We start from the raw sequence: 13,503 nt of genomic DNA, 5'->3' as shown, positions 1-13,503 counted from the left end.
GTGCGCATCGTGCATCCGCTGCGAGGAATAGCTCAAACAGCAGGAGCGGTGAAAATTGGAGCCATCTAGGCGTTTCCAGGACGGAGTACGTACGGAAGGCTTCTAGTCTGTGATTCGATCGGGGAACTTCAGAAAACCCATTCCTATAAGTAAACATCAATCCATGTTTGACCGTTGCGGAGAGCAATCAGCGCCCAGGATCTGTTGACCGCAAGACGTCGAAACCCGTTGGATGCCAGAACAACCGGATTTTGATTGTCTTGTAAGTAAGTACCTAGTAACGGATTGCAAGGGTGAACTCGGAAAACACAACACTGGACAGTGGCTGTTCCTTTTGACTTTTGGGCGGAATTTTACTTTTGAGGTGTGTGTGTGGTGGTTTACTGCTGAGTGGTGACCCTGCTCCGTATCTACCGGAGCAACCGCCGGGGAAGTGGCGGTTGTATTGACGGAGTTGACTAGTTAAGTTATCGACTAGATATCTATCAACCTCATTGATTTAATGGTAGGACCTCGGTGGATTACTCTTCAAGACGGGGGATTCGGCTGAAACACCAGTGGGATATGGGGGATAATGGGGGGCTGTCTGAGTCTGACACTTGTCTTGAGAAAATGATCAAGGTGGGAGTTGAGGCTGTTGATGCAGATGTACTCCGTATGTATGCTCTGTTGGAAGTATTACTGTACAGGTGTGGTCAGTTTGAGTCAGATTGATTCACTTGCACGGGGGACAATTCGGCAGTCTTCTAAACAATGGATAATCTTTTAAAAAGAAAATGATAAATAAATAATTGATTAATTTCTATTTATTTTATCCTATTTCATACAGAGTAATTAATCCTGAAAATGTTGGAATCTGGTTCCCCGTTCCTTCCATTCCTTTTATCCCCACGTCCGCCCCCCAATCCGATCTCCCCCGGCCCGCGGTCCGGCGAAAAATAAATAATGAATAAATAAATCATTTCCGAAATAATTAAATCAAAATAAAAGGATAAAAGGATTAATTAAATAAAGGGACTCCGACGAAAATAAAGAAACCGCCAGAGTAGAAAAAGATACGTCCACGCCCACAGAACAAGGGTCCTCTCTTTGCTTGTCATATTGTTTTACTCACTTGTCAACTGACAAAGTCGCAAGTGAAAAGGACTATGGGTTCGCATGATTCTCCCAAACCCGTATCAAACTGGACTGATCACCTTGGTCGACCTACTACTACTACCACTACTACTATTGCTACACCTCACAGCTTCGACTCATCCTATCTGATCCTCACATCCAACCATATCGGTCATACATACGGAAGGCCCCTTCCGCCTGATCGCCCTGCTGGACTAAGTTGCAGTCTGCTGTCATTCACCTCTCTTCTGAGGATTTTCTAGATTTTTGGGGCGGCAAAGTGGAAAAAAAGCAGAGTCCCAAAGAAGAAAATACACATCAGATCGTCCTTCACAGTGTGGTATTTTTGCTTGCAGAGTGGTGGAGCCCAAACATTTTGCTTTTTCTCTTTTTGAATTTTGTGATAATCACTATTATTATTTTTTTATGATTATTGATTTTCCCAATTTTCCAACCCCCCCGCGACGCCTTATCGGTTGGGATATGCAAGGGAGTCCAGACTCCAGACACCTCCCCGATCGATCTGGCCCATTTGTCGATACATATACCCATTCACTGCTGCCACTTCTCATCTGAACAGTGAAGCATCATCCACTCCAGTATTTATTTTGGTGATTTCCATCGACTCTTAAGGACCTCACCCCAGCTTTCCACTCTCAACTCTTCTACACACTACTACGCTCACACTCACACTCACAATCTACACTTTACTGAAACAACACTCAACGCAATACCTCCTTGGTACTACACTCTTGTTCCCAGTCTTACCAAGTGAAGAGAATCACATCCACCGGAACAATGTATCCCTGTCTCGCTTTCAGTCACAGCAAGGCCAGCATCAGGTCCACTCCGAGCGAAGCCAGTCCCACCCTCGTCAACCACGTCACAACCATCAGCGACAGCTTTGGCGACGGTTTCTTTGGTTCTTCCTTCGGCTCAGATGTTCCTAGAGCCCCTCCTCCATCCCTGGACAACGACACCCTTCTCGACATCAAACCTCGCAAGATCTCCTTCTCCAGTGTCCTTGGCATGAGCAGCGCCTGTGCCTTTCCCTCGTGGCCCAACCGTCCCAGTCTCTTGAACTCCGATTCCGAATCTTCCACTGCTACTGCATATCTCTCCGACGAGGACCTGCTTTTCTCGACCGACTCGACTTCTTCCTCGGAATCGGCCATCGAAGAGGAATCTGCTGCTCAGGAACCGGGCATGGGCGGCCACTCTCTCACGACCGAACAACAGATTCAAATGCTCCGCGCCGCTGCCGAAGAAGAGGCCCAACGCGCGCGGTTCCTCGCCCAGGTGCAGGCTCACGCTCGTGCTCAGCAAGCGCTCCGCGTGGCCCAGGTCGCCGCTACCGATAAGGAAAACACGAAGCGCAAGAAGCGCCGAACCTTTTCGGACAAGAAGCGACGCACCACTTTTGTCAGAACTTCCAGCCGCTCCTAGGAGTCTTCGGGGTGCTATCATCTCATTCCCTCACGTCACACCACATCTTCTTTTCTCAGCTACAACTTCAGTCATGACGACTCTCTTCTTGTTTGATGATACCCCATATCGGCCCTCGGAGTTTTGATTTCCACTGCATAGCGCTTTCGATTCTTTTTTATTCTTCTTCAACCTTCTTTACCTTATTTTTTTTTTTCGACATACCTTCCGCACTCGTCGTGATGATCCGCTATCGGAGGCCGTATGCATTGTGCCTCCTGCAGCATCGAGGGGCTAGCTATTAGCGCGGATCATAAGGCAGCCATTGGGGGGGGGGAAGTGTGGTCTTGGACTGTTCTGGAAAGCCACAAACAGCATGCAAGGCCGCCGACGATGACGTGAAATTGTATGCACGTGCATCACCGACAATTGTGTGCAGCGAATTTGGTTGGACGGCAAGGCTTACGCGCCGCAGCCGTGCGGAATTTGGTGGAGCCCTGCGATTTGCTGCCCGAGCTGGGCGACCTGGTTGGGTTGCTTACCTAATTTCCCCCTCGCTGAGGGCGCATCACAAAATTCACCAATTCAGCAATTCAGCAGCGCTGCAACTCAGTTCTCTGCACCTCCAACAGGGGGCTCCTGCGCCACTAGCCAGCCTATCATTCTTCACCTGCTCACCGCCATTGTTCAATCTCTCCGGCTTCAGAATGCCTCTTGGTCATGGTCATGGTCATCGCTCGATCTGCCCACCAGAATAATGACTCTGGTTGTCACCATGGCTGTGACTCACCTCTCTCTCATCCCCGAATCCTCACCCTCCTTGATCTTACTCTGCATCAACTTCTTACGTCCTAATCTCTAATGCGTTGTCGCGATGGCGTTGGTGTGCATAGCCGGCGCTCTTCTCTGTATCTTTCGGGCTTCTTTTCTCCAGCGAGCAGCATGAGACCAGATGATGATTGTTTTTCCATCTGTCCTACCTTTGTGTTTTTTTTTTTTTTTTTTTTTTACTTGTTTTTTTCTTTTTTCGATTTTTCTATTTTCTGAGCGAGTCATATCATCTGCCAGTGTTAGTGTTAGATACCCCCATCGTGTGTATTCCTTTTCTGTCCTGTCCTGTCCTGTATTGTTTGGCGTCTCATACCCCGAGCCTGTTAGTCAACCACAGCTCCCGCGTTGCTTCACTGTCTTGAATCCAATCCAATTTGCTAGCAGAGCTAAGCATAATAATGAACTACCGATACTCAGATATTTTTGAGCCATGATTCTTGTAGACAGTATTCCAATTTCAGAAAACTCTATGAATGTTCGGAGTCTATCTATAGCACTCCACAAACATCATCTACATCATGCAAACCCTGTATAACAATCATACTTTATACCTAGAACCCGTCTCCAGAATTTCATGTATAGTACTCCGTAGTACGTACATAATACAATTACAATGCACAGTAGCAAATGTAACCAAATGCAAATAGACTCTAAGGTACAACCTACAACCCCCTTTCCAATAACACCCCAACCTCCTCGATCAACCCCACCTCCTCCTTCGTCTTCCCCTTCGCCTTTGCCTTCGCCCTCACCGTCTCCGCCACCCCCATCGCCCGACACAGATCCAGCACCGCCCCCTCAACCGGCGCCTCGTACGCCAACAGACCTAGCGCAAGCAACATCCCGCGCAGCGAGTCGGGACTCCCTTCCTCGCGCGCGATCGCCTCGACCAGCGAGGCCGTGAGCTCGACCTGCGCCTCCTCAGGGAGGGGATCCTGATCCGGTGCGCCTCCGGCGGCGAAGCGCGCGTTGTGGTTTGCCGCGGCGAGGTTGTGCGCGAGGGACGCGGCGACGGTGCGGAGGGTGCGGTTTGGGTCGAGGAGGGCGGCGGTGGTGTGGTGGACGGTTTGCGGGTCGGAGAGGAGGAAGGGGTGGTGGTGCGGGTTTTGGGAGAGGTTGCAAAGGAGGTGGAGGGTTGTGATGCGTGTGTTGTAGGGGGAGGAGAGCGGGGAGGCGAGGATGGTGTGTAGCAGGGGGGTTTGGTGTGGGGGCTCGGCGAAGAAGCTGGAGGCGCGCGGGTCCAGGAGGAGGAGGCGGGTGAGGTCGATGAGGGCGAAGCGGTTTTCGGCGGGTAGGGAGGGGAGGGTAGAGGCGAGGTAGGCTGGGAAGGAGGGAAGGGTGCTGGGGAGTGGGGTGTCTGCTGCTGGGGTGGGAGATGTGAAGAAGCGCGCGGTGATGAAGTCGAGGATCGGAGTGAGGCGCGGGTCCTGGTCGTGCGGACGCAGTTTCTGGGTCAGCTTGCCCAGCGGCGGCAGTTTCTTGTACGTGACGAAGGAGGTGAGGGTGCGCTGGAAGCCGGGGAGCGGGAGCTGGCGGTGCGGGTGGGTAGGGTGCGCCATTTCAACGAGGAGACGGACGTTGCCGCGCAGTTTGGCCGGATCGGCGCCGGTCCATTCGTCGAGTTTGGCGCCCTTGAGGAACGTCATGAAGGTGGGGGTGGCGCGCACATCGTACTTGCTGCTCGCGTCGTAGGCGGTGCTGATGTCGATCTTGATGAGAACCGCATTGTCGCCGACTTCCTCTGCGAGCTCGTCGTAGGTTGGGTAGACCGCCTTGCATGGGGGACAGGTCGCGGAGGTGAAGAAGATGACCGCGCAGGAGCTGGTTGCTGAAGCAAGCTGGTCCTCGAGCTGGCTGAGGTTGCTGACCAGGCGCACCTTGCCGGGGCTGACTGGCGTGCGCGCTGCAGCCGTGACTGGTGCCCTGGCTAGTGGTTGCGCCGCAGGTGCTGCAGCCTGCGTCACACCGCGCAGAGCCTGGTCGAGCTGCGGCTTCATCATCTGCCCAAAGGGGGTGCTCAGGAAGGTCTGCGGCAGGTTCTGGATGTGCTCGGGGATGCTCTGGCCGACCAGAAACATGGCAAGATCCTGCGTGAAGTTGTTGCAGTTGTGCAGGAAGAGGTCATACGACTGTAGACGTGGGTTTTTCGTTTCAGCTTCTGCTCACTGGTGGGAAGAGCACGCATTGCAAACAGGGCTGCTTACTTCTGGGGTGTAAATCGAGGCGAGCGACTGGAGATACTCATCAACCACGTCGATGGGGAGCTCAGTCTTGCCAAGATGCAGCTTCTCCATAGGTTGCCCATGATGTGTGCTGCCTGGGATGGCGGTTTGGATTCCCTGACCAAAATAGTACTCGACACCGTTCAATACGATCGAGGTGTGGTAGATGGCATCTATTTGTGTCCCTGTCAATGCCAGGGAGTACTGCACCGCGTTAGAATCCAGCACCACCAGGATTTTTTCAGGGCTGACGAGTGCGCTCATACCATTCGCGCAAGTCCCTACAGCAAACATTAGCAGAGCTGAAAACATGATCCCAATCTTTAGCTCCATACCTGCGACAGGTCATAAACGTAGAGCTCTACATCCATCGCGACGTGGACGTGGCTTGCAAAGATCCTGGCAATCTGATAACAAGGATTCGTACAGTCTGGTTTGAATAGCTGATGAGATTTTTACAAAATTTGAACGTGAATTGAAAGTTCCCAGTCTGCATTGACAGTATAGATAAATGTTGCTCATACAAGGCATCAATGGGTCACGTCAGCAAGTCTCAGTCACGAGGATTCCGTCATATTCGATCGGGTGCTATCAATAATGCTCAGTACTCCGGAGTAGTAGATCAACTTGAGATAGATAGCAACTGAAGACCTCATATCGAATCATCGAAATCACAAGTCCAGCCGTAGTTCAGTAACGGGGTACCATGATTCCCTAACCAGCATTTGCAATAATCGTACTCCCTTCCATGGGCCGATGGACCGCTCAGGAAGGCACTGGTTCTCTTTCTCCGCATCCGCATATCTACTCTAACGAGATCATCGCTATCCTTATCGCACACGACGACCACCACTACCTCAGCTCAACCCCGGCGACATGGTAAGCAGCAGACATTTGCTCAACCCAACCTTGCGAACTCACAATTTGCACAATAACTGACATCGCATCCTCAGCCCCCCAAACGGCGCGGCGCGCCCGCCTCCTCCGCAACCCCCAAGAAGCCGCGTCAATCCAAACTCGCCAAAGAAAACGACATCACGGCCGACGAAGAAAACGAAATCAAAGAAGTCTTCCACCTCTTCTCGACCACGAGCGCCGAGTTCGCGAACGAAAAGGAGGGCGTGATCCCGCGCGAGGACGTGCGCAAGGCTCTCATGTACATATTCCCCCAACCCGCAAAGGAAAATCTAAATCCGACCGCTCACTGACAACACAACATACAATCAGAGCTCTAGGTCTCCCGCCCTCTGATTCCAGCGAACTACACTCGATTCTCTCTGCCGTCGATCCCACCGAGACCGGGTTCGTGCCCTATGCGCCGTTTCTGTCCGTCGCGGCGGCGAAGTTGAGGTCGCGGTCTGACGAGGCCATGTCTGCCGAGGTGGATGCGGCGTTTCATCTGTTTACGAGGGGCACGGATGGGCCGATCACGCTGGGACATCTGCGGCGGATAGCTCGCGAGCTGAAGGAGGATAATCTTGGCGACGAGCTGCTGAGGGACATGATTCTCGAGGCGAATGGCGGGGCCAGTGTCAATGCTGGTGTTACGCTGGAGCAGTTCCATGATGTGATGACTCGGGCGGGTGTTTTTTGAGCTGAATGAGGTGCTGTACTATGCTTCTTATGGGAAAATGGCGTTTTGGGAAAATATGTCTATTTAGCGGGCGGTTGGGATAGGAGTTTGATCTATATCTGGAAACCTTCGAAGCCGGATTCAAGGTAGGAGCTTGTTCTTTCAGATTAAAACAAGTAAGATGATGAAATCACGCAAGCTATTTTCAAACACCTTGGCAAGAGAAGCCACGTTTATTCCCAATTATTCCCTAAGTGACAACCACCTCTAAGTTGAAGACAAGTACGGAAGACTAGACTTTTCGTCCAATAGTATGATCAACAAGCCATTCGAATATTTCCATAAACGCCGAAAACATACAATAAGGGTATCTTCGTGAGGTACTATACAAAATCCAAATGTTGGTTTTGGTGGCAGAACGTCCGAAGTTATGGAGAAAATGGACGAGGGTAGAGGAGGCCAGGGTAGTAGATTCGCCTGACAGACCAAACAGAGCTAAACCTTTTCGAAAGGGGTCTCAGCCCTTGCTGAAGCGGATACACTTGTCGCCGGGGATGTGTCGCAGGAACCCTCTGTGATCGTAGATGTGGTGGACATATCTTCCGATGCAACAAAACTGGAGATGGACTCTGTCTCTTCACCTTCGGCAGCATATAAATGTTCCATTTCAGTATGTTCGGAGGGTAACCGATCAATCATTTCGTAGAACAGCATGAACACACCGCCCTGCGACATCACACTGGCCTCACTGACCATCTGTACGTCGTCATCGCTTAGTCGGAACCAGCGCTCGGATTTTTCTTTCTCGCCATCCGCCTCCACAACAGTATCTGGGACGTGAGTTGGGAAAGTCTTCGATGAATACTTTCTGTAGCAGATGTAGTGTCCGTTCTCATGGCGGCCGTAATGGGTAACCACCGCTTGCAGTTGGAAAAGTCGCCCAGATACACTAGCAGTCGAGCCAGCTTCAGGGAGCATAGACTCGCGAGGGTCAGTATCCCATTGCTCAGTGTCCTTCTGATCACAAGCGGAGGACTTTTTGCCTAGACACCATTCATTTAGATCAAGGACATTCGGAAACCGGACGGCTGCATGATTCTTCCTGAGCATCCCAGTATTTTCGTCAAATACACTCCGGTTGATATGTATCACAAGACAATTTGGTGTCCTTGCGATCACCGCCTGTCTTGACTTTATCGACGTGACACGACTTTTGGTGGGAATATGGCATTTCTTCGTCAGGGTCTTTTCCGCGAAATCGTCTTCCTCGAGGGCCTCCTCCACAGCGCGCAATCGCTCTTGAGCCGATGTCTGAAGGGCGTTCGACATGTTCGGGGATTCTGTACCGCTTTGCAGCTTTGCGTCGTCTTCAATCTGTTTAAGAAGGTTTCCAAGCTGGTCCTTGGCCCGTAGTAAAGTGCACTTTGCACACTCGACGCCTTCAATAGGCTCTAGATGCATGTACTGGTCAAGACAATCCCGCAAATCATATTCATATTTCACTCCGAGCGGTAGGGTTAAGCAATTGAACGGTATGAGTGAAAGACCTTCGGTCCATCCGCACTTCATGCAACCCACCCTTTGCGCAAGGAGTCCCTCCAGAGGATTGCGAGGAGGATGATTTCGGCGAGACAATGAATCCTGTACATCATCCAAAGTTCTGGACAACGCTCCAGATCCGACAATATGCTCCCCCGGCCCAGCCATTTTCAAGCCCAAGTTGTTGGTCTGGCGCTTGGTAGCCTGCTGCACCTCCTGGTCAATTTGTCCCACCACCTTCGCAAAATACTCCTGCGCATCCTGCTGCTGCCAGCTGCTCATCGATTTCAGATCCGCCGGGGTCCATAAGCGCTGACTATGATTATCTGCGCTATTCAGCCGCTCGATAATGGTTTTGAGCGCCGCGTGCGTCGAGAGGGGTCCTTTCTCTCCAAGGTCTTGAATGTTGCGCCCCAGAAACTCCTCAAGCGAGTCTAGAGACGCTAAGCCTTGAATGATGCTGTTTTGATAGCATGAATTGTCCCAGTTCCCGAGCCCAGGGGGCAGGCTATCCTTGTTACCCAACAACGCTGTCCCAAATCCCGAGAAGGTATTCGAACGTGGAAGAAATGCGGCGAAAGAGGAGTGATTGAGCCCGAGAATTCGTTGCATTGCTTCGCTTTTCGCCTGGAAGCTCATCGAGTGTAGATTCTGATCTGTCGAGTCGGGATTTGTCGTTTTCGAGTCTAGGACAACCACGATTCGAGAGGGTGTGAGATGGACGACAAGGTTCCACAAAGCCTGTGGAATGGACGACGGGGCGACGCCCGTATAGTTCAGAATGAAATAGATCACTAAGACAGTCGCAAGTCCGTAGGTTATAAGAGTACTGTTCTGCAACCGCTCAAGTAATGTCTCATGCTGGCTATTTCGGTGGTCGTAGAAGGGACTCTGAGTGAGGATGTCATATCCCCCTCTGCGAGCGTTCATGGCTGACTATGGAGCAAGAAAGGAGACGGCATAGAGGTACTTTGAAGGCATCAGATGAAAATGTGAGATGGAAAAAATTGACGCATCGTTATGAGGACAAAAATCACCTTACGCCAGTTCGCGTCAGTCTTTGCAAAGAAGCCGCGGACTACGGCCGTGGTGGCTGTTGGCACCCGGAACTTTTCTTTATCGATAAGCGGCCTCTCCTCCACCCACATCAACAATTCAGCCTGGGTTTTATTTTTTTCCTCTTTTCCCAGTCACCTCATCTGATATTTAGAAAAATGGCCAAAGCAAGACGTAAGTAACTCGAGAGTTATTGGGGAATTTCCCTAGTCCCCACACTGATGTCAACCTTTCAATAGCCAAGTCGATTCACTCTCGAGCCGCGAGACGGGCTGCATCCCCGAGTCTCGACCTCGACAAGTCGTTGACTTCACTGCCGCGGGCTGAAGATACAGTGATACCGCGAGAGTCCATCCTGAACGACCGTGTGAATACTGGTGTATCTAAAAAACAAAAGAACAAGCCCTTGACAAGAGCGCAACGCCTGAGGCAACAAAAGGGCATGGAGAGAGCAGAAGTTGTGTTTGATCAGATGGAGAAGAAGGTGGCCAAGAGTGTTTCGCGGGCTAAGACCGTTAAATCGCGCCGGGTATGAACGAGGTTTTCCTTCATGGTCATGAGAGTGAATTTACTAATCATAATGCAGGCTGACTGGGAAGCTTTGAATCGCAATACGGCGGGTTCAATGTTCCAGGCGCTTCAAGAGGATGAGGATGAGGATGACAATACCATGGCCGATAACTCTGCTGCGCCTAAGGTCAAAAAATCCGGGTCGAAACCAGCAAAGGTTGCGCAGAATCCTGTACCACAGGAGCATGCAGATATCGACATTGACGATGACATTACGTGAGAAGATAAAATGAAAGAAATGCAAAGGAGCTCATGGACGCGCCCAGGATCGGCTATTTCCGTGGTCTTAGCTGATTGATCATGCGCTCGATTTCAGCAGCGGCTGGTCCCGACGCTTTTGCCCGAAGAAGTTCAAGGGTATTGACATCTTTTGCTCTTTGAGCTTCTTCTCCGGCCTTTACGATCATTCCACATTTCACCCACATCTCAATTCTCTCTTCGGCGGGCAGATTGGTGCATTTAGGAACAAACAGTGAAGCAAGCTTGGTATTTCCAGCACCCAGGACTTCATTATAGAAAGGCTATATTCAAATGTGAGCATGTGCACTTCGCACAGATACCAGGGAGCAGTTACTCACCTCCCACCCAATTGGGGATTTTTTGTTCTTGCCTATCTCTTCCAATTCGCCCCAGTCTCTCTTGGCGACCAAGGCTCTTAGTCTCAACCACCAATACGTCTTCTCCGGTATCCGGAAATCGCTTTGTATCCTATGTGCTCTTTTGCCATAGCCTGATTTGATTAGTCTGTAGACGGTCTCATTTAGGCTGAGACCGAGGTACTCGGAGCGTTCTGCAATCTCTTTGTCCAGAGCTTCCTGGGTTTTGAGCAACTGGGATGCCTCAGAGATCAACTTTTGTTGGAGAACCACAGTTGCATCTTTCGAGTCGGACAACAAACGAGATGCAAGTTGGAGCTTCTCCGTCTTTCGTGGCAGTTCCGGCTCGTGCAATGCCTCGGATAAAAGAATATTGGAGCCGTCTATAGGGCGATCGTCCTGGTAGAACAGATCTTTCAGCAGCTCGGTGTCTTCTCCACGGGCATTCGCTTCCACTAGTGCCGAAGCCATAGGCCGGGTGTTGGTCATCCTGAAGAAGCTGGCGAGAGGAAGCTTGCTCTTCAGATGCAGCAGTACAAAATTTACAAGATCATCATCACCACTTTCGATGGCTTTATCCAGAGCAAGTTCGTCTTCTTCCATGTTTAGCAGCAAGGGGACCTGCTTGCCACCGCGTGGTTCATGATTCAGAAGCTGCGTGGCCAAGTGAGCCCGTCCTTCATCGTATGCGGCTTGCGCAATCTGCTCGAACGAAATTCCCGGCTTGCCCTCAAGCTTTTGCACAATGAGCTTACACACAGCTTCGTCGTCGACTGTAGAGACCTTGACTTTTTGGCTGGCCCAGTGGACATAGATTTTGTCAGCTGGAATCTGGAGGTATTCGGATATTTTGATCGACAGCAGATATTCACGTCTGTTGACCAGACGCTCTATCAGCTTTTCTGGAGTCAATCGCATATATTGGTCGTAAGAAATGGGAAATCCGACTTGGTAGTCCCTAACTGCTTTGAGAACGCGAAGTTTCTCGGTCATTTCCACAAATTCATCGCTGTTGTACAAGTCCAAGACCGATTTTCCATAGGAAGCAGCCTTCAGAAGTCTTTTCTGCCAATAGACGTCTAACTCATGACCAGCGGCCTTGACGCAGGTGTCGACTGCTTCCGGTAAAGTCGACTTAATCCGTTGAATGTTCTCATCGGCTCTGGGAGATTTCTTCTCCAGTAGGTCCACTGAATCTAGGAGTACTGAAGCTGGAGACGTAGATCCAAGCCGAAAAATGGCCTCCGTGACGTCTATGTCGACCAGGTTAGCCTTGCCATAGATGTCCCATGGACAGATATTCTTGCCTGCTACTTTGTGCAAAAACTCGCATGTATCGTTGGTGACGAGCCGTACTCCATCGAACTCAGGCACCACATGTACAGTGCCGTCATAATAATATCTGAATCTGTCAGCCATATTGGCGAGGGACGATATGTGGGATTTCTCACTTGACAGCAGCTCCATTGGGCCCGATGAGGTGTATCTCATCCTCCCATGCGATGACAACAGCATCGTCACCGCACCATTCAACTGTTCGAGGAGTGACTCGAGACTGTGGATCGTATTCACTGTACTTGCTCTGAAAATCACTGCTGACCACCCAAACCTTACCCTCGGCAGTGTAGAGTGCCACAAACCGACCAGTAGGGGACACACTTGCATGTTTGAAGGGCCCATTCTGAAGCACTTTATCCTCTGCATCAGTCGCATCAATCAGGTAGATTGTCTTGTCGACCGCTAAGAGCACCTCTACTGAGCGGGATAGAGTGTACGGTGGCGGTATCAAGGACCAAGAGGAAACCTCTCCTTCCGGACAGCGGGCTAGCAATTTGGGGCGTGGCTCATCATAATTCGAGACAGCGATCAGTTGATTGTTTGCAAGCAAGGCGACAAAACCGTAAGTCCAAAACTTGCACGCTCTTACGCCGTATTCTTCGGCTCCCTGATCTGAATATTGGCATCGGTACACTGCTGTACGAAGAGTTGGACTTACGTTTCCTAGTGAAAATGAAGTAAAGTCGCCATACAATCCGAAATATCGGCGAACTGTTCCATCTTCTGTGATGACCAGCAGTTCTTCCTTGTCGGACCAGCCAAGTCCTCGAATCGTTCCATGCTCCCACTACGGGGTCCGCGTAAGTACTTTCGCCATTCAAAATGGTGCCTCTTGCACTTCAAGCTATTCACATATACAATGGCGGACTTACATTAATGCGGTTTATCGGCTTCCCGGAGCATGAATAGATGTCAATGCTTGATCTGGCAGTATGAGCATCTCGAAACCTGTATGGCTTGCTTTCATCCCGATGCAGAGCTATCATCACGCTTAGCATCATTTAAGGAATCCGTTTCTAATTTCTTGGACATACCAATAGCTCCTCCATATGGTGCACCGGCAACGATGTAGTTGTCCAAGTCGACGTCCTCATCAAAGATAGCGTCATAAACAGTGACCTTTCTGTAGAAGCTGTCCCCTAATCTCTCCCAGTTTGCTAGCGGGTTTGGGGGCGCCATTGATGAGAATCAGTCCAAGTAGGGATGCAATGAAGGCAAAGGTATCAGTTCAACAGAG

The 13,503-nt window shown here is 50.7% G+C and overlaps 6 protein-coding genes across 6 annotated transcripts, besides 4 other annotated features; 3 read left to right on the top strand and 3 right to left on the bottom strand.

The window, feature by feature from the left end:
• Positions 1-936: 936 nt before the first annotated feature.
• Positions 937-1,013: a microsatellite.
• Positions 1,014-1,206: 193 nt separating this feature from the next.
• Positions 1,207-1,237: a microsatellite.
• A 677-nt stretch (positions 1,238-1,914) lies between these two features.
• On the top strand, positions 1,915-2,562 carry ACLA_016650 (uncharacterized protein; the record flags this gene model as incomplete). The annotated part of the gene is made up of 1 exon (XM_001274644.1): positions 1,915-2,562. One exon carries the CDS (start codon positions 1,915-1,917, stop codon positions 2,560-2,562), a length of 648 nt encoding a protein of 215 aa, XP_001274645.1.
• A 966-nt stretch (positions 2,563-3,528) lies between these two features.
• Positions 3,529-3,569: a microsatellite.
• A 71-nt stretch (positions 3,570-3,640) lies between these two features.
• Positions 3,641-3,666: a microsatellite.
• Positions 3,667-4,034: 368 nt separating this feature from the next.
• ACLA_016640 (bifunctional C97 family peptidase/thioredoxin family protein) lies at positions 4,035-5,965 on the bottom strand (the record flags this gene model as incomplete). Its single annotated transcript, XM_001274643.1, has 3 exons — positions 4,035-5,501; positions 5,577-5,798; positions 5,930-5,965. 3 exons carry the CDS (start codon positions 5,963-5,965, stop codon positions 4,035-4,037), a joined length of 1,725 nt encoding a protein of 574 aa, XP_001274644.1.
• Positions 5,966-6,342: 377 nt separating this feature from the next.
• ACLA_016630 (EF-hand superfamily Ca2+-modulated protein) lies at positions 6,343-7,188 on the top strand (the record flags this gene model as incomplete). Its single annotated transcript, XM_001274642.1, has 4 exons — positions 6,343-6,373; positions 6,412-6,473; positions 6,548-6,750; positions 6,822-7,188. The coding sequence occupies 4 exons, from the start codon at positions 6,343-6,345 to the stop codon at positions 7,186-7,188; spliced, it is 663 nt and encodes a 220-aa protein (XP_001274643.1).
• A 474-nt stretch (positions 7,189-7,662) lies between these two features.
• ACLA_016620 (ubiquitin-specific protease UBP1) lies at positions 7,663-9,636 on the bottom strand (the record flags this gene model as incomplete). Its single annotated transcript, XM_001274641.1, has 1 exon — positions 7,663-9,636. The coding sequence occupies one exon, from the start codon at positions 9,634-9,636 to the stop codon at positions 7,663-7,665; it is 1,974 nt and encodes a 657-aa protein (XP_001274642.1).
• Positions 9,637-9,920: 284 nt separating this feature from the next.
• On the top strand, positions 9,921-10,552 carry ACLA_016610 (Alb1 domain-containing protein; the record flags this gene model as incomplete). Its single annotated transcript, XM_001274640.1, has 3 exons — positions 9,921-9,936; positions 10,002-10,291; positions 10,349-10,552. The coding sequence occupies 3 exons, from the start codon at positions 9,921-9,923 to the stop codon at positions 10,550-10,552; spliced, it is 510 nt and encodes a 169-aa protein (XP_001274641.1).
• A 52-nt stretch (positions 10,553-10,604) lies between these two features.
• vp16 (tethering complex subunit VPS16) lies at positions 10,605-13,445 on the bottom strand (the record flags this gene model as incomplete). Its single annotated transcript, XM_001274639.1, has 7 exons — positions 10,605-10,853; positions 10,911-12,181; positions 12,236-12,330; positions 12,380-12,873; positions 12,925-13,053; positions 13,139-13,245; positions 13,301-13,445. 7 exons carry the CDS (start codon positions 13,443-13,445, stop codon positions 10,605-10,607), a joined length of 2,490 nt encoding a protein of 829 aa, XP_001274640.1.
• Between the last annotated feature and the right edge of the window lie 58 nt (positions 13,446-13,503).

Source organism: Aspergillus clavatus, genomic scaffold (assembly GCF_000002715.2).
Source record: "Aspergillus clavatus NRRL 1 1099423829795 genomic scaffold, whole genome shotgun sequence".
NCBI lineage: Eukaryota > Fungi > Ascomycota > Eurotiomycetes > Eurotiales > Aspergillaceae > Aspergillus > Aspergillus clavatus.
Note: the sequence above shows the minus strand (reverse complement) of the source record. Positions and strands in the feature narration are given on the sequence as shown.